This window comes from Drosophila grimshawi, unplaced genomic scaffold (genome assembly GCF_018153295.1).
Source record: "Drosophila grimshawi isolate 15287-2541.00 unplaced genomic scaffold, ASM1815329v1 contig_80, whole genome shotgun sequence".
NCBI lineage: Eukaryota > Metazoa > Arthropoda > Insecta > Diptera > Drosophilidae > Drosophila > Drosophila grimshawi.
In genome coordinates, this window is record NW_025063639.1 from 1,144,102 (window position 1) to 1,170,595 (window position 26,494).

The 26,494-nt window shown below is 36.5% G+C and overlaps 3 protein-coding genes across 6 annotated transcripts; 2 read left to right on the forward strand and 1 right to left on the reverse strand.

The window, feature by feature from the left end:
- Nucleotides 1-1,660: 1,660 nt before the first annotated feature.
- On the forward strand, nucleotides 1,661-11,631 carry LOC6570299 (paired box protein Pax-6). Of its 2 annotated transcripts, none has more exons than XM_001996460.3 (9): nucleotides 1,661-2,535; nucleotides 2,999-3,179; nucleotides 6,188-6,419; nucleotides 7,574-7,747; nucleotides 7,837-7,919; nucleotides 9,086-9,337; nucleotides 9,403-9,551; nucleotides 9,663-9,871; nucleotides 9,930-11,631. In XM_001996460.3, exons 1-9 carry the CDS (start codon nucleotides 2,273-2,275, stop codon nucleotides 10,022-10,024), a joined length of 1,638 nt encoding a protein of 545 aa, XP_001996496.1. In that variant the 5' UTR covers nucleotides 1,661-2,272; the 3' UTR covers nucleotides 10,025-11,631. The 2 variants fall into 2 exon arrangements, with proteins under 2 accessions (XP_001996496.1, XP_032597933.1); XM_032742042.2 differs by having other exon boundaries at nucleotides 7,837-7,907.
- Nucleotides 11,632-11,870: 239 nt separating this feature from the next.
- On the reverse strand, nucleotides 11,871-23,692 carry LOC6570298 (plexin A3). Of its 3 annotated transcripts, none has more exons than XM_032742039.2 (9): nucleotides 23,415-23,692; nucleotides 20,602-22,216; nucleotides 19,111-20,356; nucleotides 16,686-19,022; nucleotides 16,395-16,590; nucleotides 15,774-16,160; nucleotides 15,560-15,690; nucleotides 15,352-15,497; nucleotides 11,871-15,239 (listed from the first exon to the last, which is right to left on the reverse strand). In XM_032742039.2, exons 2-9 carry the CDS (start codon nucleotides 21,895-21,897, stop codon nucleotides 15,072-15,074), a joined length of 5,907 nt encoding a protein of 1,968 aa, XP_032597930.1. In that variant the 5' UTR covers nucleotides 21,898-22,216; nucleotides 23,415-23,692; the 3' UTR covers nucleotides 11,871-15,071. The 3 variants fall into 3 exon arrangements, with proteins under 3 accessions (XP_032597930.1, XP_032597931.1, XP_032597932.1); XM_032742040.2 differs by lacking the exon at nucleotides 23,415-23,692 and adding an exon at nucleotides 22,847-22,987; XM_032742041.2 differs by having other exon boundaries at nucleotides 13,939-15,239; nucleotides 15,774-16,109.
- A 269-nt stretch (nucleotides 23,693-23,961) lies between these two features.
- Nucleotides 23,962-24,632, forward strand: LOC6570297 (eukaryotic translation initiation factor 5A). Its single transcript, XM_001996458.3, has one exon. The coding sequence runs from the start codon at nucleotides 24,053-24,055 to the stop codon at nucleotides 24,533-24,535; it is 483 nt and encodes a 160-aa protein (XP_001996494.1). The 5' UTR covers nucleotides 23,962-24,052; the 3' UTR covers nucleotides 24,536-24,632.
- The last annotated feature ends 1,862 nt before the right edge of the window (nucleotides 24,633-26,494 follow it).

The following is a 26,494-nucleotide window of genomic DNA, read 5'->3' on the forward strand; positions in this document are numbered from 1 at the left end:
TTGGGGTTGGAAATGGCTTATGATATGGCACAATTTGAAGATGTAACTGGGGTTTTATTTTCTTTTTTGTAGTAACTAAAAGTATAATACGATAAAAACGAATTGTATAACAGTCTGTGATCATTTTAGTAGTTAGTTCCTGTGAAATATAAACAGTGCTTAGCTCTCTCTGTATGTATAAAGAATAAAAATTCTCAAATTATCGACAACGGACAACGCACGTTAAGTATTTTACAGGAGTAGAACAAGATACATTTGTGTAAGATGGACGTGTTTATTAGAACATCCGTTACGAGATGACTTTTATCACTAAATTATTTAGGAGGCCCTATTTAATCATAATTATGCGGCTTCCAGATCTTCTGTTGCTCGATTTCTGGTTCGTAGTCCTCAACAATGTATGTAAATTTTGGTCATTACAAACTCTTTTACCAAATGTGTGTGTATACGTACACAATGTACACGTATGCTTACGTATGTATTGGCATTGTGCGTGTCTGCTCTCACATATGTGCACGAACATTTACAAAAATCCAAACATTTACACAAATATATTTACTTCACGAAGATACGCGTATGTCAGTGCACTGTAAAGGGAAGAATGCTTATGAAATAATTTTATAAAATTAGAGCTCAGTGGAAAAGTGGCTGTGTTCTCGTTTGTAAATCGAAAACGTCCATTTTAGAATCTCTTTTAATGTAAAATCAACCATTTTTTTTTAATGAAAAAAGATGTTTAAATCGTGCCACAAAGTTTTATCTCAGTGTATTTAAATATGTGGCTGCACAAGCAAAAAGCCAGCGACTAGAACAAGGAGTATGAATACTATAATCAACAGACTCCGACTAAGAAATACCCTGTTCTCTGATTTTAAGTAGAAAAAGCAACGTAATAACAATCTATCATTGTTAACGGTATTTTTATTCTATAAGCCAATTCACACAGCGTTAAAGCATTAACATAATAAATTAATAAATAAATATAAAGAAAATAAATAATAAATAAAACAATAGAATCCTAAACTGTAACGAAGCTCAGATAAGTAAGACAAGGACAAAATTATTAGTTGCTGTTTTTATTTGCATTGACTGCAGTCAGCATGAGATACGCCTTTTACATAGTTGAGTGGGCACAGGGTATTCGAAATACAAATTTAAAAGTCCATGATACTACAGAGGAACCCTCAACCTCAACGAGTACTGCTCGTGTTCACTGCATATATATGTGGATGTGCGAGAGCGTATATATTTTCGTATATATGTGTGTATGTATATACAAATTTTCATATGTATTTGAGTATGTATTTACGATGTATGTATGTAATTCAGTTTCCCAACGTTCCTATAAAATTTCCTTGCGATTTGTATATTGTAAATGGCTGCGAGAACTGGGATGATTCTGCGTCCTGCTATACCAAAAAGCACATTCTACGGTCATCCCTCTTGTACTCGGTTCGAGCTACTATCGCTATTCCTCTCGGCACTCCAGCCAGTAAACATACAGTCGTCCCGTTCGCACTACGGCAAACATCTACTCAAAATGGCCGCGCTGGCCGCATTTACTGTTGCCTCTTATATGCGCTACCCTGTTTGTGCAGGTTTGGTCTTTCGCTTGAGAGCTCATTATCGTTTCGCTTGGCTAACCAGTTAGTCGTACACTATTTCGTTCAGGGCTCACTAACACCGCCGCCGCAATTCTGATTATTTTGCATTTTGAAGCAAACAAATTGTTAGAGAAGTGACGGGCACGCAATCCGTGGCGTTGCCGCCGGATCGCTGGCTGCCTACGGCAGATCGGCACCGATGTGCATTCCTCAAGTTCAGGAGTAATCGACCAAGATACGTGGCAAAAGGTTAATGAAGTCGCAAATCAAATACAAGTGTAACTAAATACAAATAAAAAAAATTGGAAAAAATAAAGAAAATTAAATAATGGATACCATAACGAAATCGATAACAAACCCGCCGAAATCCGATGATGCCTCTCAACTCGGAACTGTAACGTAGTGTAATTTCTAGTTTATTTATAAAGTGGAACATACAAATACATAAATATTTACAAGTACAAAATCTAACATCGAAATGAACATTAAGGCTTAATGCATAAGGATACGACTTTGTCAGTGCTTTCTTCAATTTAATTATCGAAGTATATCGAAAATATTTGCTAATGCAATAATACCAAAGCAAATAGGAAAAGAAAACAATTGAAAAAATTTCTCAATTCCAATACCAATACTTAAACAAACTCGACACTCGACAATTGGGAATCATGATGCTAACAACGGAGCACATCATGCATGGACATCCCCACTCATCTGTGGGAGTGGGAATGGGCCAAAGTGCGCTATTCGGATGCTCGACAGCTGGACACAGTGGAATTAACCAGTTAGGTGGTGTGTATGTTAACGGCAGACCCCTCCCCGATTCAACACGCCAAAAAATTGTTGAGTTGGCTCACTCCGGCGCACGTCCATGTGATATTTCTCGAATACTTCAAGTTTCTAACGGCTGCGTTAGCAAAATCTTGGGCAGGTGAGACAATCATGGCTACAACCATTTCGTTAGCTATCTTGCATCTCGAAAAAACAGTTTTAAGTGAGCTAAACAAAGAAGACACTTTTATTTCCATAAAGTCAACAATACTTTATAACGGAGAAACAAATAACCGCCGGCTGTACTCAAATCAATAACGCCAAATAATGAAAATACACTTATAAAGTAAAACAATCAAAGTCTTTCGCTAAGTAAATATATATTACAATTAGAAATTGTGAAGAGGAGAGGAGTGAAATTATATGGAAATAAGAATCTTATTTATATACGTAATATATGAAAAATGTCGAATTATATAGTTATATTATTTTTATTATTATTGTAAGGAATAGTTGAATTCAGGCAATTATATAAAAGTATCAATTAATCAGTATTTTAATGCGATTTTGAGATACAGCGCTTCTGTCAATTTGTCAATATTTACTTATTTTCCTATTTATAGATATTACGAAACTGGATCAATAAAACCCCGAGCAATAGGTGGTTCAAAGCCACGAGTAGCTACAACACCTGTCGTACAAAAAATAGCTGATTATAAAAGGGAATGTCCCAGCATATTTGCATGGGAAATTCGGGATCGACTGCTTTCGGAGCAAGTATGCAATAGTGATAATATTCCAAGCGTAAGTGTTTTGTAAATGCTATCCTATATAAAAATTAATTTATATTTTTAAGCAGGCGCATTTTTAAGTGGCTTGCAAATTTATGACTAGGTAAAGCATTAAGTATAGTTTCTGCTAAGATTTATTTATATAAAGACACTACTCCGAATACTTCAACTTTGATGAATGGAGGGTTGATTTTCTACACATACAAAAGAGAGAAAGAAAACCGGGTGCAAGGCCTGAGTCTGCTATCAAGATTCTGCCAAAGTAGAACCAAACGTAAAGAAACTAACGTTGAACCGGCGGACACAATGGATTAAGTAATTTCCAAACAATGCCGAAGCAGCGCTTTAAAGTGGATTAAAATTTAGATAGTTTCATCCACTGTTTCTTATCGAAAAATCACCTAATCCTAGTTCCGCAATGGATATTTGGTAACTCTGCTTAGGCCTGATACAATTGAGCATATCAGCATATCGCAACAAAACAATAAAGAAAATTATTAAAAAAAAAAACAACTAAGAAGTATAGATATACGATAAAATATATTCTAGTTTTAGTGCCAAATTTCCTTTAAATTGCTCTCATTTCTTATGTCAGCACAGACAGTGCAGAGTAAAACGAAATACAATTTTGCAGTCGGGCGCAACCGACTGCGATATACTTAAATATCAGAAGATATACCAGCCGAGAATAGGTAGCAAATAACAGGGTGAGTGTAGCCAAGAAATACTGTCAAAATTTGCAATTAAAATTGCGGTTTATATAGGCTTTTGTGAATTTCGGGGGCCGGAGTGGGTGCGGCCGAAAAATAATTTTTGGAAGAATTTCCTGGTAACCTTCCTTCCAAGTTTGGTAACTGGAGCTCTTAAATTGCGGGAGATTTGGGGGCGGAAGTGGGCGTGATCCAACTTTTATTTCTGGATTCTTTAAGGGTGTTACTAGCAATATAGCTTTCAAATTTGCTGACTAGCTTTCAAATTGTGTGAGATATATGGTCTGTTCGATTTACATTATCAGGTGTATCAGTTTAGGGAGGCGTAGTGGCCATTCAATTTTGTATCGATCTCGTAAGGAAGTTACCAGGCCGAAGTTCCTTGGAGCGGCGAGTGTGGGCGAGGTCTGAAAATGTAAACGCCGATCTTTGAAGGAGCATTCCAGCAAGTTATCTTCCAAGTTTGCTCATTTTATCTTGAAAATTGTAGGAGATATACGAGCCATCAATATGTTAACCAAATTTGGTGACTGTAGCCTTAAAATTGTGTGAGATATGTGGCTTTATCAAGTTGCGAATATCGATTTCCAAGCTCCAGTTAACGTAGCACTCCACTTTGTCTGACGCGGGCACAGACCAGTATATGTTCCAAGTTTCAAGTCCCTATCTCTAAGGGTGTCGAAGAAAGTTGCGTTCATACAGGCGGACAGACGGTCAGAGAGACAGATAGAATGACGGACATGATACAAATCCAATATGCAAACCAATGATACTTTCGTTACCAAAGTATAAAAAAGCCAAGGCACCGCATGTTGTTTTCATTGATAAGTCCAATTGCAATCACTGGCTAGCGACAAACATTTGCATATGCACGCATACAAAAAAAAGGGGGGGTACAAGCAATCGAAGATAGTCGGGGCGATGTAGAATACACACGCTCGCGTCGCGTAATTTTATGCATACAGAAAGTGATTGCGCCTACTGATCGTAAATTTGATTTTCCCTATCAGATCTTGGTTATATTTGTACAGTTGATCAACAATATATCACTGCACATTATATATCAATAAGAAGCAAATACTTCTGATATTATGGCATCAGAAATCGAAATATATCGATATTCCAGAAACACAGCTGGCAAATAATAATAATCAGTAGATTATGACAGTAGATTTATGTGCATAAGGACATGCAAAAATACATGCATAAATATATACAAATAAGAATGTTTAGTTGCAGAAGTGTGAGTGGGGGTTTTGCGATACGACGAGATTATGGTTTGAATATGTTCTTTTACTCTGTTTGCACCCATTAACAAGAACATGGAAACGGCACTTTGGACTTTAAGTGTTGGCACGTGTCTGGCGCATTGGTCTTGACATTTCTTTGCATTGGATGCTCGGTTCGGTCTCCCTCATTGACGTTGGCTGCAGTGTTGCGATTACAATGAATTACGGGCTGTTTTGTATTTAAGCATAAAGACTTCAAAAGACATCAAAGGATTTTAGCTATATATGTGGGGTCACAGCAGCTCACTTAGCCTATTTTACAGCGTATGTATTTAAATACATACATTTTAATATATATATAAAGCTGATCAAAAAAAGTTCGCTGGCGTTTTATTCGAATTTCAATTAACTAAAATATTGGGTTTGCCACTTCAATATTCCCAAAGTCCAGCTCCTCACAATAATTAGTGTGTCTACCGAAAATCGATTTCTAGATATTATTTATTTTCAGAAAGTTTAAAATTGGTAATTAAACTAACAAAATTCATATTGTAATGTAATCATTCACACATACTAATTTTTGTATGTATTTAGTTATCTGAAGTTAGGTTAACCCACACTTTTGTAATATGGCAGCTTAATAATAACACAAAAATTTTAATTATTTGCATGGTTGTATTTATACAAGTACATATACATGTATGTATGTATATACAAACATTCGTATATTATGCTCAAGCCCACAGTTGTATGCATGTAAAATTGTCCGACTTGTTTGTAAAAGTGTTGTTACGCGAGTGTGAGTGCGAGTGTGTGTCTGTATGTATGCGTAGTACACTGCGTACGCTATATGAAATGCCCAACAGTGTTATATTGCCATCTTGCTCTTGAACAACAGCGCGTGATTGGTTGTTACTTCATAGCCAATGGCAGCAGCTTGCATTGCATTAGTATTTAGGGTAAAACTGAGAAGTAAACATGACGGCAATAAGCACGTCTAGTACTAACACTACCCTATACTCATATACTTGTATTCACAATATGTGCAAATGTACGCCTTTGTACTTTGGCTTTAATTGCAGGTTTCATCTATTAATCGGGTGCTACGCAATTTAGCGTCACAAAAGGAGCAGCAGGCGCAGCAGCAAAACGAGTCTGTTTATGAAAAGCTTCGAATGTTCAATGGACAAACTGGCGGCTGGGCCTGGTATCCAGGAAATACGACGACGGCCCACTTGGCATTACCACCAACGCCCACGGCGGTACCCACGAATTTATCTGGGCAGATAACCCGTGATGAAGTTCAAAAACGAGGTAAAATTGTAGACAATTTTTAACTTCAAATTTCCGTTGCTTGCATTTCTATTTAATGCAACATAGGAACATAATTCATGTCGGATAAAACATTTTGTTATTGTATTGATTAAATTTATATGCACACATTAACGGTTAAAAATGTCAATTAACAAAATATTTAAATTTAAAATTAAGAAAAAATAAGAATATTGGTATTTCATTTTCGTGAGAATAATTAACGATTTAAAATATTTATATATATATATATATATTCCAGGCTATTCTCTTTAAAGCAGTAGCAGTAGCAAGGCAAGTTGTATTACATTCTGTACGGACAGGTTTAGGTATGTTCAGGGTTTAAGGATGTTCAGTACGATTCAGTTTCTCTGATTTTAATTTAAACAAGTCTAAATCTTTTGGTTTTGGTTTTTATCATATAGGAACCGTCTGTTGTCAAATTACAAGAGTACAAAATTATTTCGATACAATTTGGGAATTATTTCTAATGGCTTATGAGGTACCACTGAAGAACAGCATACCCAAATCAACAGAGCAAAAGAAAAAACAACCCCAAATCGTACTCGAGACATTGAAAACATTTTGTCACAGATGATCAAACATCAGGACAAACAAATAGTTAATTTGTTGGTCATTTGTTATTTGCCATTAAATCTAATTGAGAAGCCTAATTCTGAAGGCTTTGCTGCCTTGAATTGTTTTTATTTATTCTTCGATCAATAAATAAGGCTGACATATGTCCCATTGCTATCAGGCAGCATGCCATCCCATCACATTACCGCTCCAACCACATACGCACCCAAATATTCTTCTATATGGCCATAGAAATATATATAAATGTACTTACATAATTACGTATTTGTGTGTGCAAGGCAAATGTTGCGCAAAGATAAGGAAGAGCAATCAGTAGAATGAGTTTACAAATGCCACTGTACTGCAAATTAACTTAATGTACAAAAATTAAATACTTCGGGTAATTTGAACAAAAGGATAGACCGAAAAAAATATGGATAGTCCAATTTGGCTAAATTAACTTGGCCGTTGATCCTGATCAAGAATATATATAGGCTTTGTTACACAATTTTAACCCATTATTTATAATTACAATAATATCAGAATTCAATATATTATTGTGCATGTATTTCAAATTCTAGATCTTTATCCAGGGGATCTCTCTCACCCCAATTCACATGAGAGTACATCAGACGGTAATTCCGATCACAATTCTTCGGGCGACGAAGATTCACAGATGCGTCTACGACTGAAGCGTAAACTGCAGCGAAATCGAACCTCATTTACAAACGAACAAATTGACAGCCTGGAAAAAGGTGGGACTTCAACATAAATTCTGTTACACATTACAATATTTAGTTTTTTAAATATATGTAAAAACTGTAAAACTTGATATTTACTATAGAATTCGAACGGACGCATTACCCTGATGTTTTTGCACGGGAGAGGCTAGCAGAAAAAATTGGTTTGCCAGAGGCACGTATTCAGGTTTGTCTTTCAGTTTTGTTTAATTCTATTTTATTTTATTTCTTTTTTTATTATTGGTTCTTTTTTAAATTTTTATATGTTTTAAAGCATTGATAAGTTGCTAGTTCTCTTCCTTTTTTGCATTCGAGACATCCACGGAAATGCATTGTACAAGCCCTTCACTAAGGGCCATAATTATGTGCAATTCTTCTATCCCTCTAACCTCCTCGGGCCGCATCAACGGGGGTGATGAATTTTGTAACCGATTGTTTGAAGTGATTGCCATGGCTTTTAGCCACGCAAGTCAGAGTCGCAAGTCAATGTCAACCCCCAAAATGCACCCCTGTGTTACTATTTGCTACTAATGCTCCTTTTTTATGCTTGGTTCGTTCAGCTTATGATTATTTGTATAAGTGAATAAAAACAATTTGACTGTAAAAACACTTGAAACTACTTGCGATTTTCACATTGAGCTGTCGCGCTGGGGAAGCAAATTTGTTGAAGAGCTCTGTCAAGCGCGCCAACTGATGAGTGGTCTCGGCTACAATAACGCAAAGTAATAAATGTCATGTTGAAAAAAATATGAAGGTACAACAAATATTGTAATCCTCATTCACCCCTTTGTCACTAGAACATAAATAAGTAGTCGCAGTCCAAGCCAATGCGTCCCTCAACTGCAACTGCTCAAGCTTTATTACATGATGAGGCTGAATATTCTTTTGAATTCTGTTCGCAAACAGAAAACGGGCATATTGCTTTTGTGATCTAGTTCGTCTTTTGTATACCAACGAGCACTAAAAATTAAATGGTCTGCAAATATATATCTAATACAGTTTTAAAGCAGGAGTCAAGTTTATTTTAGTCAGCAAATGCTTAATTAAGAAGCGACTTTCCACATGCTTTTAACTGTTTGTATACTGCAAGCAGAGTATTAAGCGAGCGGTAGATTTAACTATGTATTGTTTTTATTGATGTTGTATGATGTTGACGACAATTCCACGAGCATCGTGGAACCAATTCGGCTCTTAAGCATTTATTAATGTCATGCCGTTCATGTGAAAATGGGATGGCAACAGCAATTGATGTTAACATTTGCTGTTACAAGTGCTTTCATTTTGTGTTGATTAAATGACCCATGTACATGTATGTATGTATTTGTATTTGAGTATTAACAACCTTATAATTAGGTTTGGTTCTCAAACCGCCGAGCTAAATGGCGTCGAGAAGAAAAGTTGCGCACCCAAAGACGCTCAGTCGACAATGTTGGGGGCACCAGCGGACGTACAAGCACAAATAATCCCTCCGGAAGCAGTGTCCCTACCAATGCCACAACGGCTAACAATTCGACATCCGGAATTGGTACATCAGCTGGCTCAGAGGGAGCATCAACAGTACATGCAGGCAACAACAACCCAAACGAGACCTCCAATGGGCCGACAGTAAGAAAGCACACAGTTCAGCTTCAAACAATAAATTGCCTAACAGCACAATAAAATATTCGTAGATACTTGGCGGTGATGCGAGCAATGTACATAGTAATTCCGATAGCCCACCTTTGCAAGCTGTAGCGCCCCGTTTACCCTTAAATACTGGTTTCAATACAATGTACTCATCTATCCCGCAACCGATCGCCACCATGGCTGAAAACTACAAGTAAGTCTTTAAAAATGAATAATTTTGCATTAGGACTTCTCTATTATCATTTGTAAATTAATCACAATTTGCCCTACTAATGATATTTGTGTTTGTTTAATTTTTGAACAGCTCGATGACACAATCATTGAGTTCAATGACGCCGACATGTTTACAACAGAGGGATAGTTATCCATACATGTTTCATGATCCGTTGTCCTTGGGATCTCCCTATGCTGCCCACCCCCGAAATACAGCTTGTAACCCAGCAGCGGCTCACCAGCAGCCGCCACAGCACGGAGTCTATGGAAACGGCTCTGCAGTAGGCACAGCCAACACAGGTATATGTGGATTTATCTCTATTTACGGTAATTAACTAACGAGAATGGTATTTTGCAGGCGTAATATCTGCTGGCGTTTCGGTACCTGTACAAATATCAACTCAAAATGTTTCGGATTTGACTGGCAGCAATTATTGGCCGCGACTTCAGTGATCCTCAATCTTTAATTTGCCAACAGATCTGCTTTCAAAAGCGGCAGCGGTGACTGCTGTCGCTGTAGCCCATGTTGTGGAAGAACAACAAACGCATACAGTTGCTAGTAAACCCACTATGGATAACCCACCAATTGTATTACCACATTTGGCGCCAAGCTCACCTCTATACTTTAACTTGCCAGAGACATACGTTGGGCAGAACCAAACGCCACATGCCACATCATCATCTGTATCATCTTCTCCCCCAAAGTATATCGGTTCGGGCTCGACTTGTCATTCTAACAGTCAATGTCAAGTATTTCCGCATACGTTTCAATCGTTATCCCATTGCCATCCTATTTTTTAACACAGTAGCCTTACAGCAAGGCTTTAAACAATAATTCAAGGATACAACAAGACATCATAAGTTTATTTGCATGTATAAAAATAAATTTATGTAGTTAGAGCTGGAAACTGCATTATATCTTCTATCATAAATTATACTATTGTATCAATTAGCGCACAGTAACACTTTGTCCTTTGATCCTTGTCCGCGTTAGCGAGGTGCTTCTTAAGTAGTATATGGATTCACTCTTTGCATAAGAAAAAACTATCTATAATTTGATACAATTAAAAACATCTCAAAGATGTGAACAACCTACTTAAATTCTTTTCCCGTCATTCGTAAATTAATTCCCAAAAATCATACGGAAAGACTTTTGCTTAAATTTATTTAACGAACGTTTCTTTAAGTTTATCATAAATTTCAACTTGAATTACATTCTAAATAATTTATTTATTAGAATTTATTTATTTATTTAACTCATTGACAGGGTCGTATCCATTTGGATAACATCTACTATGTAGATAGGTTTTAAATTTAATAACTCTGAAATCATGCGGATTATATTTTGATCAGATAAACTTGTTATAAATTCACCCAATTTTTGTTACGTAAAATTACAATAGACGAGAGGCTTTTAAATTATAATAAGTTTTAGGCTCGGCAAAATAATTTAAGTTGTTTCGCGTTATCAATCTCAGCCATTTCTCTAAAAATTATATAAATAAAATTACGATAACATATTAAATGGCATGAGGATTGTTTTTTCCGGAAAGTTGTAGCAATCCAATTTAAATAAATATATATACATTGGCTGGGCTACTTTGTATTTAAATTACAAAATGTATGGCGGGGGCTTTTCCCAAGTATTTAAACTGAGTGGAGCTTTGAAACTTAAGCCTATTTCCAGGTCATAACTCTTATACTCTTAAATAATGTTAAGCCAGAAAATAGATCGTTCTTCTCCACAGATAGAATGACTTAAAAATACAAATAATCGAAAAGAATTGCAACGAAGCTTGAATTCCAATTCCAACAATTATAACCATACCAACCATGATCCGGAAAAACCTCCCTAGAATAAGATTTAATTTGAATAAAGCTAATTATAAAATCGATATTTATGTACCAATTGTATTTAAATTATGGTTCGAATTTACATGTAGAACAAGTCGATGTAACATTTTAGTATTAGTCTGATAATTTCAACAAAGAAAATAATAAATTCATATGCGGACACAGACACGACAAGTATAATTAAATACTTGTAGCACCCAATTATACTTAATTTTGTTTCACCTTTGAGGGTCTGGGTTAGCAATCTGTGCACATCGCTCTTACGCTTGGGATCCAATGCATGCTGTGAAAATAAATCCAACCGAGGATTGGTAAAATGATTAAAGACTTAAGGCTACGTTTACGATCGCCCCAGCAAATAGAGAGAGCTGAAGACTCCAATATGAAACGTTGATCACATCTTTGAGGGAAACGGAAATTAAAATACGTCCTTGTAAGACATGGGTTGACAGTTTCTCACAAATTTTATTCGTATATTTTAAAATACTTTACACGCACACACACACATAGATGAAAATACAATAATCATATTCTGATACGTGTTACATAGGTTTGAGAATGACTCAGTCGCCTTAGGTCAATTACATTGTGTATAATAATTTGGTGATAAATCCGAATGAATTAAGTATAAATACACATACTTAACATACTTAATTCTTTCGGATACTTCGCATTAGAAAATACAAATCGTTATAATTAAATTTAAGTTGACTTTTGCCTTACAAAATGGTGTGCATTTAGTATTTGTTCAATAAATACATATGTAGCTATAAAACTTCACTTTAGGTATGTAAATCCAAATAAAAATGATTCGTTTCGTAAACTAAATGTATATTTATAGAAGTACTTTTCAAATAAATGCTTTTTTATGGTACAATGTCTAACAGATATGTTAATAATAGCGGAAGCTTTATATTATTTTTGCATTTATTGTTTACACAAGTTATTTTAGCCGTTATATTTATAATTTCTGTTGTAATGCTTTAATGATTGTGCACACCTAGATGACAGTGGTATTTTAATCTGTTATTCTTAATTTCCACTTGTAGTATTCGATTGCTAGAGTACTTAGACATTAAAGTACAACATTTTATGGACTATCGTTATATTTTTACGCACAACCACAAAAATGTATAAATTTATTATGTATATATGTACACATATATATTTACCTATAAGTATAAGTAATTATTTGACAACTGGAAAACTAAAACATGAAAACCCAAATATCTTCCAAAACTACAAACAATAACTGAGATTTTCGAATAGCCGAAGTTGGCGAAGCAACCATACGGACGGTCAGTCGATAAGACTTGTAATAAAATATATAATCGATCAAGAATAAACACATTTAACTCGATGGAGTCGGGCACGACAAATTCACGACAAAATAAAGAGTACCCCTCCGTACAGTAATGAAATCTTAATTGAAATAACTATTTATAATGTATATTTGTCTTTATAAATATGTCCTAAGCATTGAAAATAAAATGTATTGTAAGTAAAAATAAAAAGGTGATAAAATAATGTGTACCTTACACGTCGCATATTTATTTACCGTTAGTCGGATGTTGACGTATCTTTTGTGTGCAGGTCCTGTATCGGTGGTTTAATAGTACATACATACTATACGTAGATGTAGCTTACTTTAGACTTTATGCATATTCTGATGGAGTATGCACGTTTAATACCGAAATGGTAAGTATAAGAAAAAACAGAGATCCTCGGCTCGTCAAAAATTAAGTTAAATTTTATCATTAAATTAAGTCTGGCAGACATAAGTACTGCCAGCAGCAGCTATTATTATTTTGTTCACCCCGGAAATGTCCTGTGTGAAATCGTGATTCACTTTAATGTAGAAATATCAAAACTAACTAACAAAACTTTGTTATCATTTGGTTGAGGATGGACACCTTGGTCGATATAATTTCTTGCGTAAAATTATTGGGATAAAGTGCAGTGAAAAAAGGGTAATACAAGACAAAATGAAAACTAATACAATGAATAACATACACTTTACAAACATAAAAACTACACGTCGGTCTATATGCATACAACTATTGTGAATCAGTAATTCTTACTAATCAGGTTACTTAATACAAACATACATTCAATACATTTACTTTCTACAATTTTGTTATAAATATGAAATACATACATATTTATGTCTTTATACACACATATCATGTATGTGTTGTATAATTATGAAATTGACCAGATGAACCATTATTTTAATTTAAAGAAAACCTCAAAAACACAAAGTTATAGGGCTTAATTAAGCCAGATCCCACTCGTTGTATAATGGAAGGAAAGATGGCGCATTCTCAGAATACACACATACATAGACAATAGGTATGTACCCGTTGCTTTTTATATATGGATCATCAATCACTTGGGCTTGTTTAGAAAGCTGAAAGCTGATGTTTCATGTTTTGGGGACAGTTTATTAGCTACAGACAAAGAATTTTAAATAATTCAAACAATAAATGAACAAAATAATCCCCAAAGCCAAATTAAATTAAAAAAATTTATTGTAAGCAATAGTTGTCTAAAATACCCTATTTCTCGAAGTAAAAATAAATAATTTACATACAAATGTTATGAAATACACACGTTGATTAAAAGTAATCATAATTACATACAGACATTAATACATGTAATTACATACTTATAACAATAATGCACATATATGTATAATGTATAATTAATAAAATGAAACAATATAACAGTGTTCATATTCCATCAAGTGCTGTTATATTTATGTATAAATCTATCTACGAAGAATCTGCTGACAATCGATTAAAATTCATTGATGTTTTTCTTTTGTAATACAAATTTAGCGGATGCCATACAATTTACTGCAAAACCGTTTTGCCCCGAGTGACCTTACGGTAAGATTAGGTTAGTATTGCTACGTTTAGTTTCCGCAGGGTTACCAGGTAACATAGTATTCACTGATAGAATAATTTATGTAGTACAAAATTTCGTCTGTTTTACTACACATGACATTGTAGTTGCAATCTTTATCAATTTTGATGCAGATTCATATTTATAAATTACATATTACATATACTTTTGAAACTAAAATATTAATTAGTTTTCATGTATATTAAAATCAGTCGATTTTTGCGTTTGCGTTTGGATTATATTATATATTGAATATAGATTCTTAGACAATAATATTTTACTGACATGCAGTATAGTACAATAAACATACATACATATACTATATCAATGAGCAAATTACACATATGACAGAAAAAAAAACAAAAATTTTAATCCTTTCCATGTAGTGTTCTCAATGGAATGCTGTTAGTGTAAGTTAATGAATATGAAACGTTGATCCTTTTATGGCAGTACTACTTTGCAGCTGTAAATGTTTATGGCTGCATCACATACACTATTATATTATTTAGATGAAATTGGAACAAATAAAGTACGAAGCAGATTATTCAGATACTATAGTCATGGAACTTACACACACGTACATTTATATATTTGCATAGGTGGTATGTTTTATGTACGAGTAAATGTATATAAAGAATTGTCTTTCGTATTTAATCGTAATTGGATAACGCACAAAACTTTGATACCGTTTTTTCCTTTAGTTATAAATCATAATTTCTATCCTTTTGAGTATTGTGATTTATTCAGCCGACATGATATTATGAACCTGCTCTAATTTGAAGGCAAGTCGTTGTTTTTGTGAAAATTCATCCTCCTCCAGCGTAACCGTTAGCTGCTCATTATACTTAACAGCGTAAGTGTAGAGTTCATGTAATGCGCAATTCGTATTGAACTCCGTGGTGTGAAGCTGAAATCATAAAATAAATAAAGAAAAAATAACGTATACTATCTAGACCATATGCCATCAAGGATCGGCACGGTAACCGTTGCTCACATTTCTGTGTTCACTCTTTACTTACCCTTGATTCTTCAGCGAGCATAGCATTCATGTCTTGATCGGAAATTGAGGACATATCCCGAATATCCCTGTAATATCGGTCAACCCATTTGCGATACTCGGGTATATCTTTAGCATATAATAACTTTGAGCTTGGCGAATCTTTGCCTGGAGAAAAGCAAGCTCATTACTATTAGGAAAGTTCACGTTTAAAGCATGGTGTCACCTACCCAATCGATGGTCCGAAGTTGAGCAAGAATCCATAAATGTTTGAGCTACAACAGACAGGCAGGAGTCCACAATATTTGATTTATGTATATCAAATACAAAATTAGGATTTTTTATTAAATTAACCCAAAAACTGTAAAAAAAAAAAAAAATGGAAACAATTTAATGAAGACTGATTCCTAAAGACTTTTATGATGCGTGCAACTATATACATACCGCAAAGGCAAGCTGTTGCTTTTCCAAGTGTGCACGACTTCAGGATCTGTAATTCCATGCAATAGGGCTTGGTCATCCAAAAAGTCAAACATATATTTAATTGCCAAGGGCAAGGCAGAGCCACGATGAGCGGTGCTAAATATAGTCTCAAAAAGGTCATCTACAAATTTCTGCAAAGTACCCTTAGTCGCCAGCAGTCTTGTTAAGTATATTTCGGAGACCAATTTATTAACACGTTCTCCTTCCTTTTGAACATCGCTGTCATGGTGTTTGACCAAATGCCAATATTTTAGTCCATTATCATGCATATCGTTGTTCAAAGGGCTGCCGGCGCGGCTGAATGTCGGTGAGGAGGAGGTGTACTTCGATATATTTAGAGTTTCATACCTAAACGGCAGAAATGCAAAATTAATTTGCCACATTTCAAAATATTCAACAAAGAAGCAGTATACAGTTTTCATATCCTTTCAGAACATGTTTTAATTTTGACACGATTCGTGGGGTGCTTGTATATTTTTTATTTATAATTTTTATTTTTATTTCGCTCATCTGACACACGTCTGAAAGAATATTTAATCTTCGGCATCCTGAAGATAACTGCCCCTTCTTGTTTTAACTTACTTGTGAGATTTCTCGTTTTTATCCGATAATATACTAAAATTATAAATGGAACTTTGCTTTGGTACTAAACTCAGACCAGCTCCATCTGGCACGTTGTAGTGTTGCAATGTATTTAATTTTTTCCACTCACTCTCCGTTTTCGAAGTAGCGTCTTCATCATACAAGATAACTCGCCCTGTTGCTCCAGTTCGCCATTCTAATTAGGTAAGACACGGATCAAAAGTATTATAGTATGTATATATATAGTAGTAGGTACAAATACATAACTACAAATAATTGCTGTATACATACCCAAATCCAAATCATCTTTGCGTGGCCTTTGGCTGGATGGTATGTTTCTATAAATTGTTTCTAAACATTTTTCTTTAACTTGACCGATTGTGTCGCAGTCGAGCACTTTAACTGACACGTTTTCAGTGTGCGATGGCAACATATCCAAATTGTTGCAAAATATTGGCTGCTGTGTGATGCTGGCATTCACAGTCATTGGTCGAAAATCGATTGATTGACGAATTAGTTTCTCTTCACTTAAAGAGTAGCGGGCCTCGTGGGTGCACGCATCAACAGGGCCCTTATCCACTTGGCCCTTAACTGCCCGAAATAGCATATATAGAGGCTCTCCAGCACACTCTTTCAGAAATTTATAGAGGAGAAACGTAAACCATGCACTCAACATTTTTTCTGCTACACTTTCGGTGCGACGAAGTAATAGTTTTGGGTGACTCTTTCCTTCAATGCATTTCTCAATAAGATCACCCAACAGTGTTTTCAAAATATCCGTACAATATTCCAGTTTAGATTGCAATGTGACCATTATTAATGAAGCAACATTAACACGTTCACGCATAGAGAAATAACGATTCGACTCGAGCGTTCTTATAAAAAGAAGAAGGAACGTTTTATTCATTATCAGTTGTGCAAATAGGCGCAATCCTTTTTCTTTGCGTAACAGTTCTGGCCTTTCCCACTGCAAGACGACGTGATCTTCATGATTTGGGAACAGTATTTTCATCGCATACGACCGATAATCCAAGAATGGTATGCCACCCGAAGTTAGATCGCCCGTTAAGTCTGTCATTTCCGTTTGGAGTTCGGCAAATGCTTCCTTACATTCGGCAGCCACACGTAATTCTAAAATATCCATCTGTTCCTGCATGTTGCGAAGTACACGGTTTGACTCCGAAGTTTTCTTTCTGTATGCCACAAGCAACGCAACAAAGAACAGCAATAGAATTACACAGCCGGCTATTACAAAAAATACAACGTTATCTCCCCAATCCGTGATTAAGTTCGAAGACTCGTAACTCAGTATGCCAATACGATATTGCAGTGATGATCCAATACGCACAATAACCTCTGGTCCACCGGGACTGTTACTGGCAGCCGCCGATTCAGTGGGTGGCCGACATGTTAATTGCTGTCGTGATAGAGACGTAATATTGCAGTAACCATTACCAATCTTAACTTCGACGTCACTTTCCTTGCAAGCGCGATCAAGATTGCGGCCATTTATGGTCAGATATTCGCTTTTAAAGTATTTGACTCGTTCCTCAAACGTGAAATATTCAGGATTTGGGTAAAGCTCAAAATGATTGTTATGCGTCTTTGATAAGTTTTGCACTCCCAGCACATTGTCCATTAGAAAGCCATACTCAAGCAACGTGGGGTTCTCTGGGTCTAAGATTTGGCTATCAGCTTCAATAATTGGAGACGGGCATTCCATTTCCGAATCTGACTGAACTCGACATTGACTCACATACATTTGACCTTTGTAAAAAACATAAATGCTTGGTGCTTGTATGCTAGTAAATTGTGTACCAGTAACTGCAATTCGGATCCCGCCAGCCGGAATGCCCTTTGGCACTTTAATCTGGGCACTGGGTCCGGAACTGACCTGTTCAACAGTTGGATCGAGTACATATTTAAAATTGTAATCGTTAAATTCTCGGGGTCCATTGTCAAATGACATTTTCAGTCCACCTTGAATAATACCAGGAGACGGCGAAGTCCGACAAATTGCTTGTGATGAGTCAGTGCTAATGATTTTACAAGGCAAATGATCATTTATAAATGCCAGTATACGTGAACCGGCATTTAAATGTTTGCCAATTATATGTATTCGTGTACCACCAGAGGTAGGTCCAAATCGAGGATAAAAATTCGATATTTTCGGATCAACAAACTCATAATCTTCTTTTGATTCGCCGCGGTAGTCACCTATTTGTACCACAATACGCCCATTCCTGTACATTTGCTCACCGGGACTATCCACCGTGCACACAATTTGTTTTGTGTCTATGTAAAACTGTTGAAAGGGCATGCAATTAATGCCAGCGATTCTAACGCCCGAGTAGATGTCGTTATAGTTTTTTCCAAGATTTATGCCCTTTATTGTTATGTTCGTACCACCTTCCCAGGGCCCAGTTTTCGGACCAAAAGAGTGAATTTCTGGATTTGGACAAATTTCACTGCGATTCAGCCAATCCGTCTTGCCTTCGTTATTTTTGTTACACTGTTCCACCACCTCACATGTATTTGTAGATGAACACCAGCCACAATTGTATTTCTCAGCCAATGCTAAGCATATCCCACAGCTGTCAGCCATGTCGCGACAGCGATAAATAACAACTGCAAATGAACGATACATATATATACTTATATATTTAATAGTGTTGGTGGATTAAGGCTTAAGGAATTTAATTAACAAAAGACTTACCGTGAATATTATGCGGGTTATCAAGAGGTTTGGAGCCGCCCCAAATGACCGCAAAAGTTGCAGTTAAATTCGGGGATCGCGATGTGTATTGAAATTCCATGCTATCACAGTAGATAGTGTCGCCAAGCAATTGGGCGTTTAAGCTGGTCACGCGGCCTTCAATGTTGAACTGGCAAACAAAGCGTGTCTGCACAATAAATTGTCCAATTATGTGAACCTTGACCTTAATCGATTTGCTAGTTCCGGCAGCGACAAGCACCTCACTGCCATCTCCGGTGGCGTTAATGGTTGGACAGAAGCCAGGGCCCGAGCGATAGCTTGGACCTATTCGGCTAACGCCAGTCACAAGTATATCATTACGGCAGTTCTCGGCTGTATCGTGCGTACAGCGGTGAGCCTCGACGCACCAGTCACAGGGAAACTCCGATGATACGCAGCGTGTACACGATGAGTGTGTGCTGCAGTCAAAGAACGTAAAGTCCGTTGATACAAGGTCTGGACCGTTTCTTGTACGCACAGACAGTTTCGCCGTGAAATGATGTTTGCCCTGCTCAATTTGTGGTAGCATATCCGTACGTGGCGTAGTACAGTTAACACCGTTACGCTTTTTAGTGGCATTTGTGAACAGAGCCTTGTCTTCGGTGGTGAAAGCACAAATTAAATTCTCTTTCAGCTGTGGTAAGTGATCGATGATAAGCTCTAAGGTGCGAGCGGTAGTACGCTGCAATTGATGGGGCACAACACTTGTTATTGTTGTACACTTTCCCGTTTTGTAACTGACCCAGTATAATGGATCATTGGCGTCATCTTGGCAGTTCGACCGTGGGCTGCACTTATTTTCCAGTGAGCACCAACCACAATATGGATCTTTGGCGCCCAGGCATTCGCCACATGTCTTAAAGTCGGCGCAATCATACACCTTCACTTTGGACACTTTGCGCTGGGACATGGCGTAAACATATAGGTTCTGGTTATCGAACTGCATGTCCTTTTTTATGGGAGAGCCCACATCCACTGCCAGGCTTGCATATTCGTTTGCAACGGTCGAGGACTCAACGACTACTTTCTTAATATAACCGTTAGCTGTGCCAATAAAGACCACCGTATAGCCACTAGTGCTGGTCGCAGCCACTGATGTAAGCCTCGAATTAAACATTGCCACTGGAACAGCTGTGATTGGCTGCTCCCCTCCTAGTGGCGAATTAACGTCCAATCCGCAAAAGTCCTCACCAATTGTTTGTAGTTTCTGCAATGACATCATTAATATTACTTAATCTTTTCAATCTTTCAATCCCAAAAAAGTCAATTTTCATTCTTCTTCATTTTCTAACTACACGGTTGATTTGGTCTACTACTTGGTTACTTTAAATAATAAATCTTTAAATTATGCCTGTGGAAATAAGTTTTCTACATATATATGCACAAAATTTATCTATGTCTATATATATGAACATACGAATACATATTTATAAACATTTAAGGCATACATACCGTTAAAACACAAGGCATGCTGGGCGAGATAAAGTCGAGGCCACGCAATCCAACTCCATTGAAGCATAATTTAATATTCTGCATAAATTTGCGACGAATTGACTTTAAGGAATATATGCAAAGTGCCGAGTTGTTGGTTGGAATGTTGCTGTCCCCCTTTGAGAAGGCAGCAAAAAGGACATCATCTTGAATCGAGATGCCCAAACTTTGAGCTAAATCCGAGCTAGGTTTTCCCAGGAATCCAGCCTGAACCAAGTTAAACTTAGTACCGCCCTGAGCGTCACTAATGCACTCCACCGGAATTTCAGTGTATGAATAATAGTTGGAGTCCTCTTGGCAAATCCTCACCAGCTTAGTTATATACTCTTTAGGCGACGAGTGATGATTGTGCTTCAACTGGGTGGTGAGAAAGTATGAAAACCGCTCCGAGCTGAACCCGTACACATAGTTAACCAAATATGTTTCGCGGGCGTATGAATTGATGAAGGTGCGCGTGCCAGTGGTTACAGCCGATGAGGCAATTTGAAACATTTTAGTCTTTTCCAGTGATCGAGACGCAACTGCCGGTATCTCGCTTCTGTACGGTGAATTATTGGTATAGGTTACACCCACATACATTACGTTTGTCACTGGATGTTGGGGAGGTCCAGGTGCAATAAAAGCCACCGTTGACGAGTTCGCATCATTGGCAACAACTGCGTCCGGCACCTCGTGCTCAACTATGCTAACATTTTGAAGATTGCGGACCGTACACGTACCCTGGAATAAGGAGCCACAAGCAATAAGCCGTGACGTGGCACGATCTATAAGCAGCACCTTATTAAAGTTATCCGTGGGCTTTCGCACAGCATTAAGAGGACAGTCAAGTATCGTGCACTCGACTGAATCATTTTGTGGACCCGTCCTCACAGTTTCGTGCAGCTCTAAGTCTGGCGATAGCTGATACAGTCGATTCACACCGCCAACAAAGACTCGTCCGGTTATCGTGTCCACAAGAAGGTGATTGAGCGTCGTATCAAATTTGGCAACATGTGTAATTATGCTGCTGCTGAAGTTCCCAGAGACATCTCTGGCCAGCCCATTCAAATCATTTTCAGTTAAGTTAACCTTGGGGGCTGCCGCCTCACTGCGTCCCACCCTGTCAACTCGAAGAGCCAGTACAGATTGCTCGATTGGCGATGCAGAATGAAGCTTGTCATTATGATTTTTGGATGTGTATTGTATTTGGCCGTAGGCAGAATTTGATGTTAGATTTCCCACAATTGTTATTAACAGTAAACAAAGTAGAATATTCATTTCCACAGTCACAGGTTAATCGCCAAAATGGCGATGCGAACAATATGTGGTAATCCCTTGCGAAGGATTTAAAATTTCTTATTATGCTTCAGCGTTATCCAATTCGCACTCAAATCACGTTTTTTTTAAATATTTGTTTATTAAATAACAAATTGCAGCAACTTTTAATCTATGGATATGTGATGCATTGGTTAAATAGCGAATTCTGTTCTATCCATATTCATGAGACCTACAGATATACATATGTATACTTTACAACTTGTATCGCATCAGCTTCCACTTCCAGTTATGAGCTGCAACATTATGCTCTTATCTGCAGCTGAATATAAAAATACAAAATAAAGAGGATATAGATAATGCATATATAGTCATCAATTTTCTGTATAACTGTACACAGTAACAAATAATTGTATCAAGTGTATCGAATAATAAAAAAAAGAGCTATGCACCGAAAGCCGAACATTTGCTGGATAAAATTTGCCGAAGAAAGATATGATTTCTTTATGTTTTTGCTCGGCTAATGGGCACAAAATCTACTTTGATATTTATTTACATTAGAGTGCAGGAGGAGAAATGTGTTTCAGTACGTATGTAAACGAAAATTAATTACAGATAGCACGGCATTTGGATAAACTTCAATCTGCAGAGTACATTATACAAACAGATCTATGTGTTTATTTATGTATGTACGCATGAACACATGTACGCATTTAAGTTTGTATGCGTAGCAATAATTGATTGGCCTCTGTATTTTTATGATAAAGACCAAAGCAAATCAGTTCATTTTAAAACAGCCAGACAATAGACATTGATATTGAAAGCGTAGGCTAATGAAGTCTTAGAATCAACTTATGCCATCTGCATATGTATGTATATCCATATGTCCAAAAAAAAGGTCACGAAGATCGAAAATACAAAGTTTTCAATACGTAAATACTTGTATACATACATATTCCATCAGCATTAATCATTAATTACATGCTAACAGGATCTTTTTGGGCCCCCAATAGTGCATAGTGCATACGACGGCTGCGATTTGTCTACTGCGACGAAGCCTACGCCCAGCATTCATTAAGAACGGTGTATGTGTGTGTGTGTGAGTATGTGTGTGTGTGTGAGCGTGTGTGTGTGAGCGTGTGTGTGTGAGCGTGTGTGTGTGAGCGTGTGTGTGTGAGCGTGTGTGTGTGAGCGTGTGTGTGTGAGCGTGTGTGTGTGAGCGTGTGTGTGTGTGAGTGTGTATGTGTTAAAAAGACTGATTAAAATTACAGTCTGCAAATATACTGCGAAATTTAAAGATTCCTATTTATCTTAACACTAGACAGTTGTTAAAACTCGTACGAATTCAGAATTCGTTCCCATCGGAGTGCACACAGATATACATATTTATATATATGCATATGCATAGATATCGATATGTATTCATGTGTACATTCATATGTACATACATGCGCACTTTGCAACTGCAGTTGTTTTTTTTTTTCTTTCCTTTTTTTTTGCAATATAGGAAAATTACTTACCCTTGTAGATCACGTATTTTGTTCATGCTACAAATGTTTGCAATATGCAACATCTTTAAATAGGTACACTAAGATCGTAAATATGTAGTGGTAATTTTGAACTGTACTTATTTCTAATTATTTGATGCTTCGATTTTCACAAATGAACAATGGTCTCAAGTTTACATGAATTATGTGTGTGTACGCGAGTTGATTTGTGCGCCCTTATGCACAAGATTTTGTCTCTTTTTATAATTTCAAAGACAGACTTTTTAAATTGAAGGAAACACTCAATACTTGGATTATTGCAAATTAATGTACACTTTTTATGGCACCCGAACGATTCACGCACACACAAACATGCTAAACAAACACACAACCAGCTTACTAAAATACAACCCTACCATTTTCAAAATGTCGGATAATTAATATATCGATTAATTAGTGCATCGATGGTTGGCACATTGACCGCCTTTCAGTGTTGCACAATGCGGTTAAAATTGTAGTGCAAATCGCTGCGACGCCCCAATACATCGATATTTGTAATAAAGCAGCGTTGTTTCGATATTTTTCCATCTCTAAAGTGTGACCACTCTTTCAGTTCCCTTTTCTTCACAGCGTGCCGCGTGTAAAGTTTTTAACAAGAAAATTTTGTCAAAATGTCGGATTCTGAAGGGGAGCATTTTGGTGGCGGCGAGTCGGGTGCATCCAAAACCTACCCGATGCAATGTTCGGCGCTGCGCAAGAACGGATATGTAATGCTTAAGGGACGCCCTTGCAAGATCGTGGATATGTCTACCTCGAAGACAGGCAAGCATGGCCACGCCAAAGTCCATCTTGTTGGCATCGACATATTTACACAGAAAAAGTACGAGGATATTTGTCCCTCTACTCACAACATGGATGTGCCGCACGTAAAACGCGAGGATTTCCAGCTCACCGATATAAGCGATGATAGCTACCTCACCTTGATGAGTGACAGCGGTGGCTTGCGCGAGGATCTTAAGATTCCAGAGGGCGCATTAGGAGCTTCTTTGCGCGCCGACTACGATGCCGGCAAGGATCTTTTGTGCACTGTGCTGGGAGCCTGCGGTGAAGAGTGCGTTATTGCCATCAAAAATAATACTGCTTTGGATAAATAAGCTTGCTGATCGGGGTAATTGTCATCCACCAACCTGATACTGGAAAAGTGTAATGATATATTGAAGTAATATCAATTAAATGATGAAAAAATACAAACACGAATGGCTTACATATGTACATACTCGTATATGTACATCTGTACATGTACATGTTTTTTACTTTGCTTGACTTGTTTTAATATATATTTCAGCTGCAGCGTCTCGCCACATACGGTAGTTTACAGATAAATATCTCAAATTAGGCTGGGAGCTCAATTGTCTATATGCACTTTTAATCAACTACATATATGAATTGAATTTAAAATTGCAAAATGCACAAACACGTGGATCTTTACTTATTTTTATTAGCGATGAGTCTTCAGTAGATATAGAAAAGCGCTTGTGTTAGAGCGAGAAAGCATAATTTGTCAACATGCGAATCTGAGTATTTTTCGCATATAGTAGGTGAGATGGAAAGGAAAATAAAATAGTAAATACATACAAACTGTGCATACAAATATATATATTTATATGTATGAGTACACAGTATTAATCAAATTTTTGTTCTGCATGTACGCTTAAAATGAATAAAGAATAATTCACATTTTTTGTGCGTCGAAAAGTAAATACTCTTGCAGGCATTATTACCAGTAACTGATATAAAAGACAGATTTCACGTTTGGCTCAACGTAATAATTATAAATTAATATAACTAATAGGAAAAAAACTATTTGCCAACTTGTATATGTGGACATCTAAAAAATATAAAAAGTTGGCTCCATGAAATTAAAACGAGAGTAAGAAATAGCTTTGCTCTGATTCGAATTGCTATTTCTGAAATTGAATAGTAGAAGAAAATAGAGTTCTATATTTAACAAAATACATATCCCATACGATATAGAAAAATAATGGTGCTAGGACGAAAACGTTGATAATTTGATAAATAAAAATGAGTCGACATAAATTACGAATAGTTAAAGGAACAAGTACCATAAAGAATACTTGTAAGCCTTGTGAAGTTTTTCTAATTAAAGTTCAAGTACTAGGTATGCAACACAACAACATTGCAGCCTTCCTAAACATTTCTATGGGCTTAAAAAAAGTGAACATATGTATAAAAGAAATAAACATTTAGAATTTTAACTTCTTCGTTAAACATGTTTAAATTTTCGTAGTGAATGTCTAAATCTAATAGTGAACTGAAAATTATCGGAATTATACTGAGTGGATCGAAATGAATCAGAACCATGTACAAAACAAGTTGGAATACAAATGCATCATCATTGAGAAAGATGTTAATGTATATGTATATTTATATATAAATAGGAAACAAAGTCCATCTTTCTTTTATGTAGTTATTCGCCTCGATAGCGTGGTATTAAAAAATACTACAATTCTCATCGTTATTATATAATGCAACCCGATAGTCAGCGGAATGGTATAAAAAGTAATAAAATATATAATCAATATGTATATATAAGCAATTAACGAAATGCCGCCTATATGAAATAAGATTGCTACGGCTAAGCATTATCTGTCTATCTATTGTGTTATGCCTGGCCTGTCGAAAGCACCAATATATCGCTCAGCCGGCTAGATATCGGCTCAGGGGTAGTTCGACCGCGATATAATGGGCGGCAAGTTAACAACAAAATTTGTATTCTTTTATAAATAAAAAAAAAAACAAATATTTCCATCAAACCAGTCCGCTCGCTGTTGTGTTGGCTGTGTGGATTTTGTACTGCCTGCGTGTCCCTCCCTTCCTTATGATTCCTCCTCTAAATTTCCTGGAGAAATTCCCTTTCATAATTATTTCTTTCTCGTTTGCTTCTTATGCCCTCATCTCACCCAATCACATTGATTTACCACATCATGTTCATTTTTTTAGACTATTTAATTTACAATTCATATGATACATGTAACATCGTGATCCCTAACCTTTTTGTTGGCCAACACTAAATTCTCTTATATATATTTAAT

Bases quoted from the DNA above. Each gene is read 5' to 3' on its own strand.
- LOC6570297 (XM_001996458.3), top strand. From the start codon at position 24,053: ATGTCGGATTCTGAAGGGGAGCATTTTGGTGGCGGCGAGTCGGGTGCA.
- LOC6570298 (XM_032742039.2), bottom strand. From the start codon at position 21,897: ATGAATATTCTACTTTGTTTACTGTTAATAACAATTGTGGGAAATCTA. The intron at 20,357-20,601 runs GTATGTATGCCT...ATGTCATTGCAG, and splicing joins GCATGCCTTGTGTTTTAACG to AAACTACAAACAATTGGTGA. The intron at 15,498-15,559 runs GTAGGTGACACC...GCTTTTCTCCAG, and splicing joins AACTTCGGACCATCGATTGG to GCAAAGATTCGCCAAGCTCA.
- LOC6570299 (XM_001996460.3), top strand. From the start codon at position 2,273: ATGATGCTAACAACGGAGCACATCATGCATGGACATCCCCACTCATCT. The intron at 3,180-6,187 runs GTAAGTGTTTTG...CTTTAATTGCAG, and splicing joins ATAGTGATAATATTCCAAGC to GTTTCATCTATTAATCGGGT. The intron at 9,552-9,662 runs GTAAGTCTTTAA...ATTTTTGAACAG, and splicing joins ACCATGGCTGAAAACTACAA to CTCGATGACACAATCATTGA.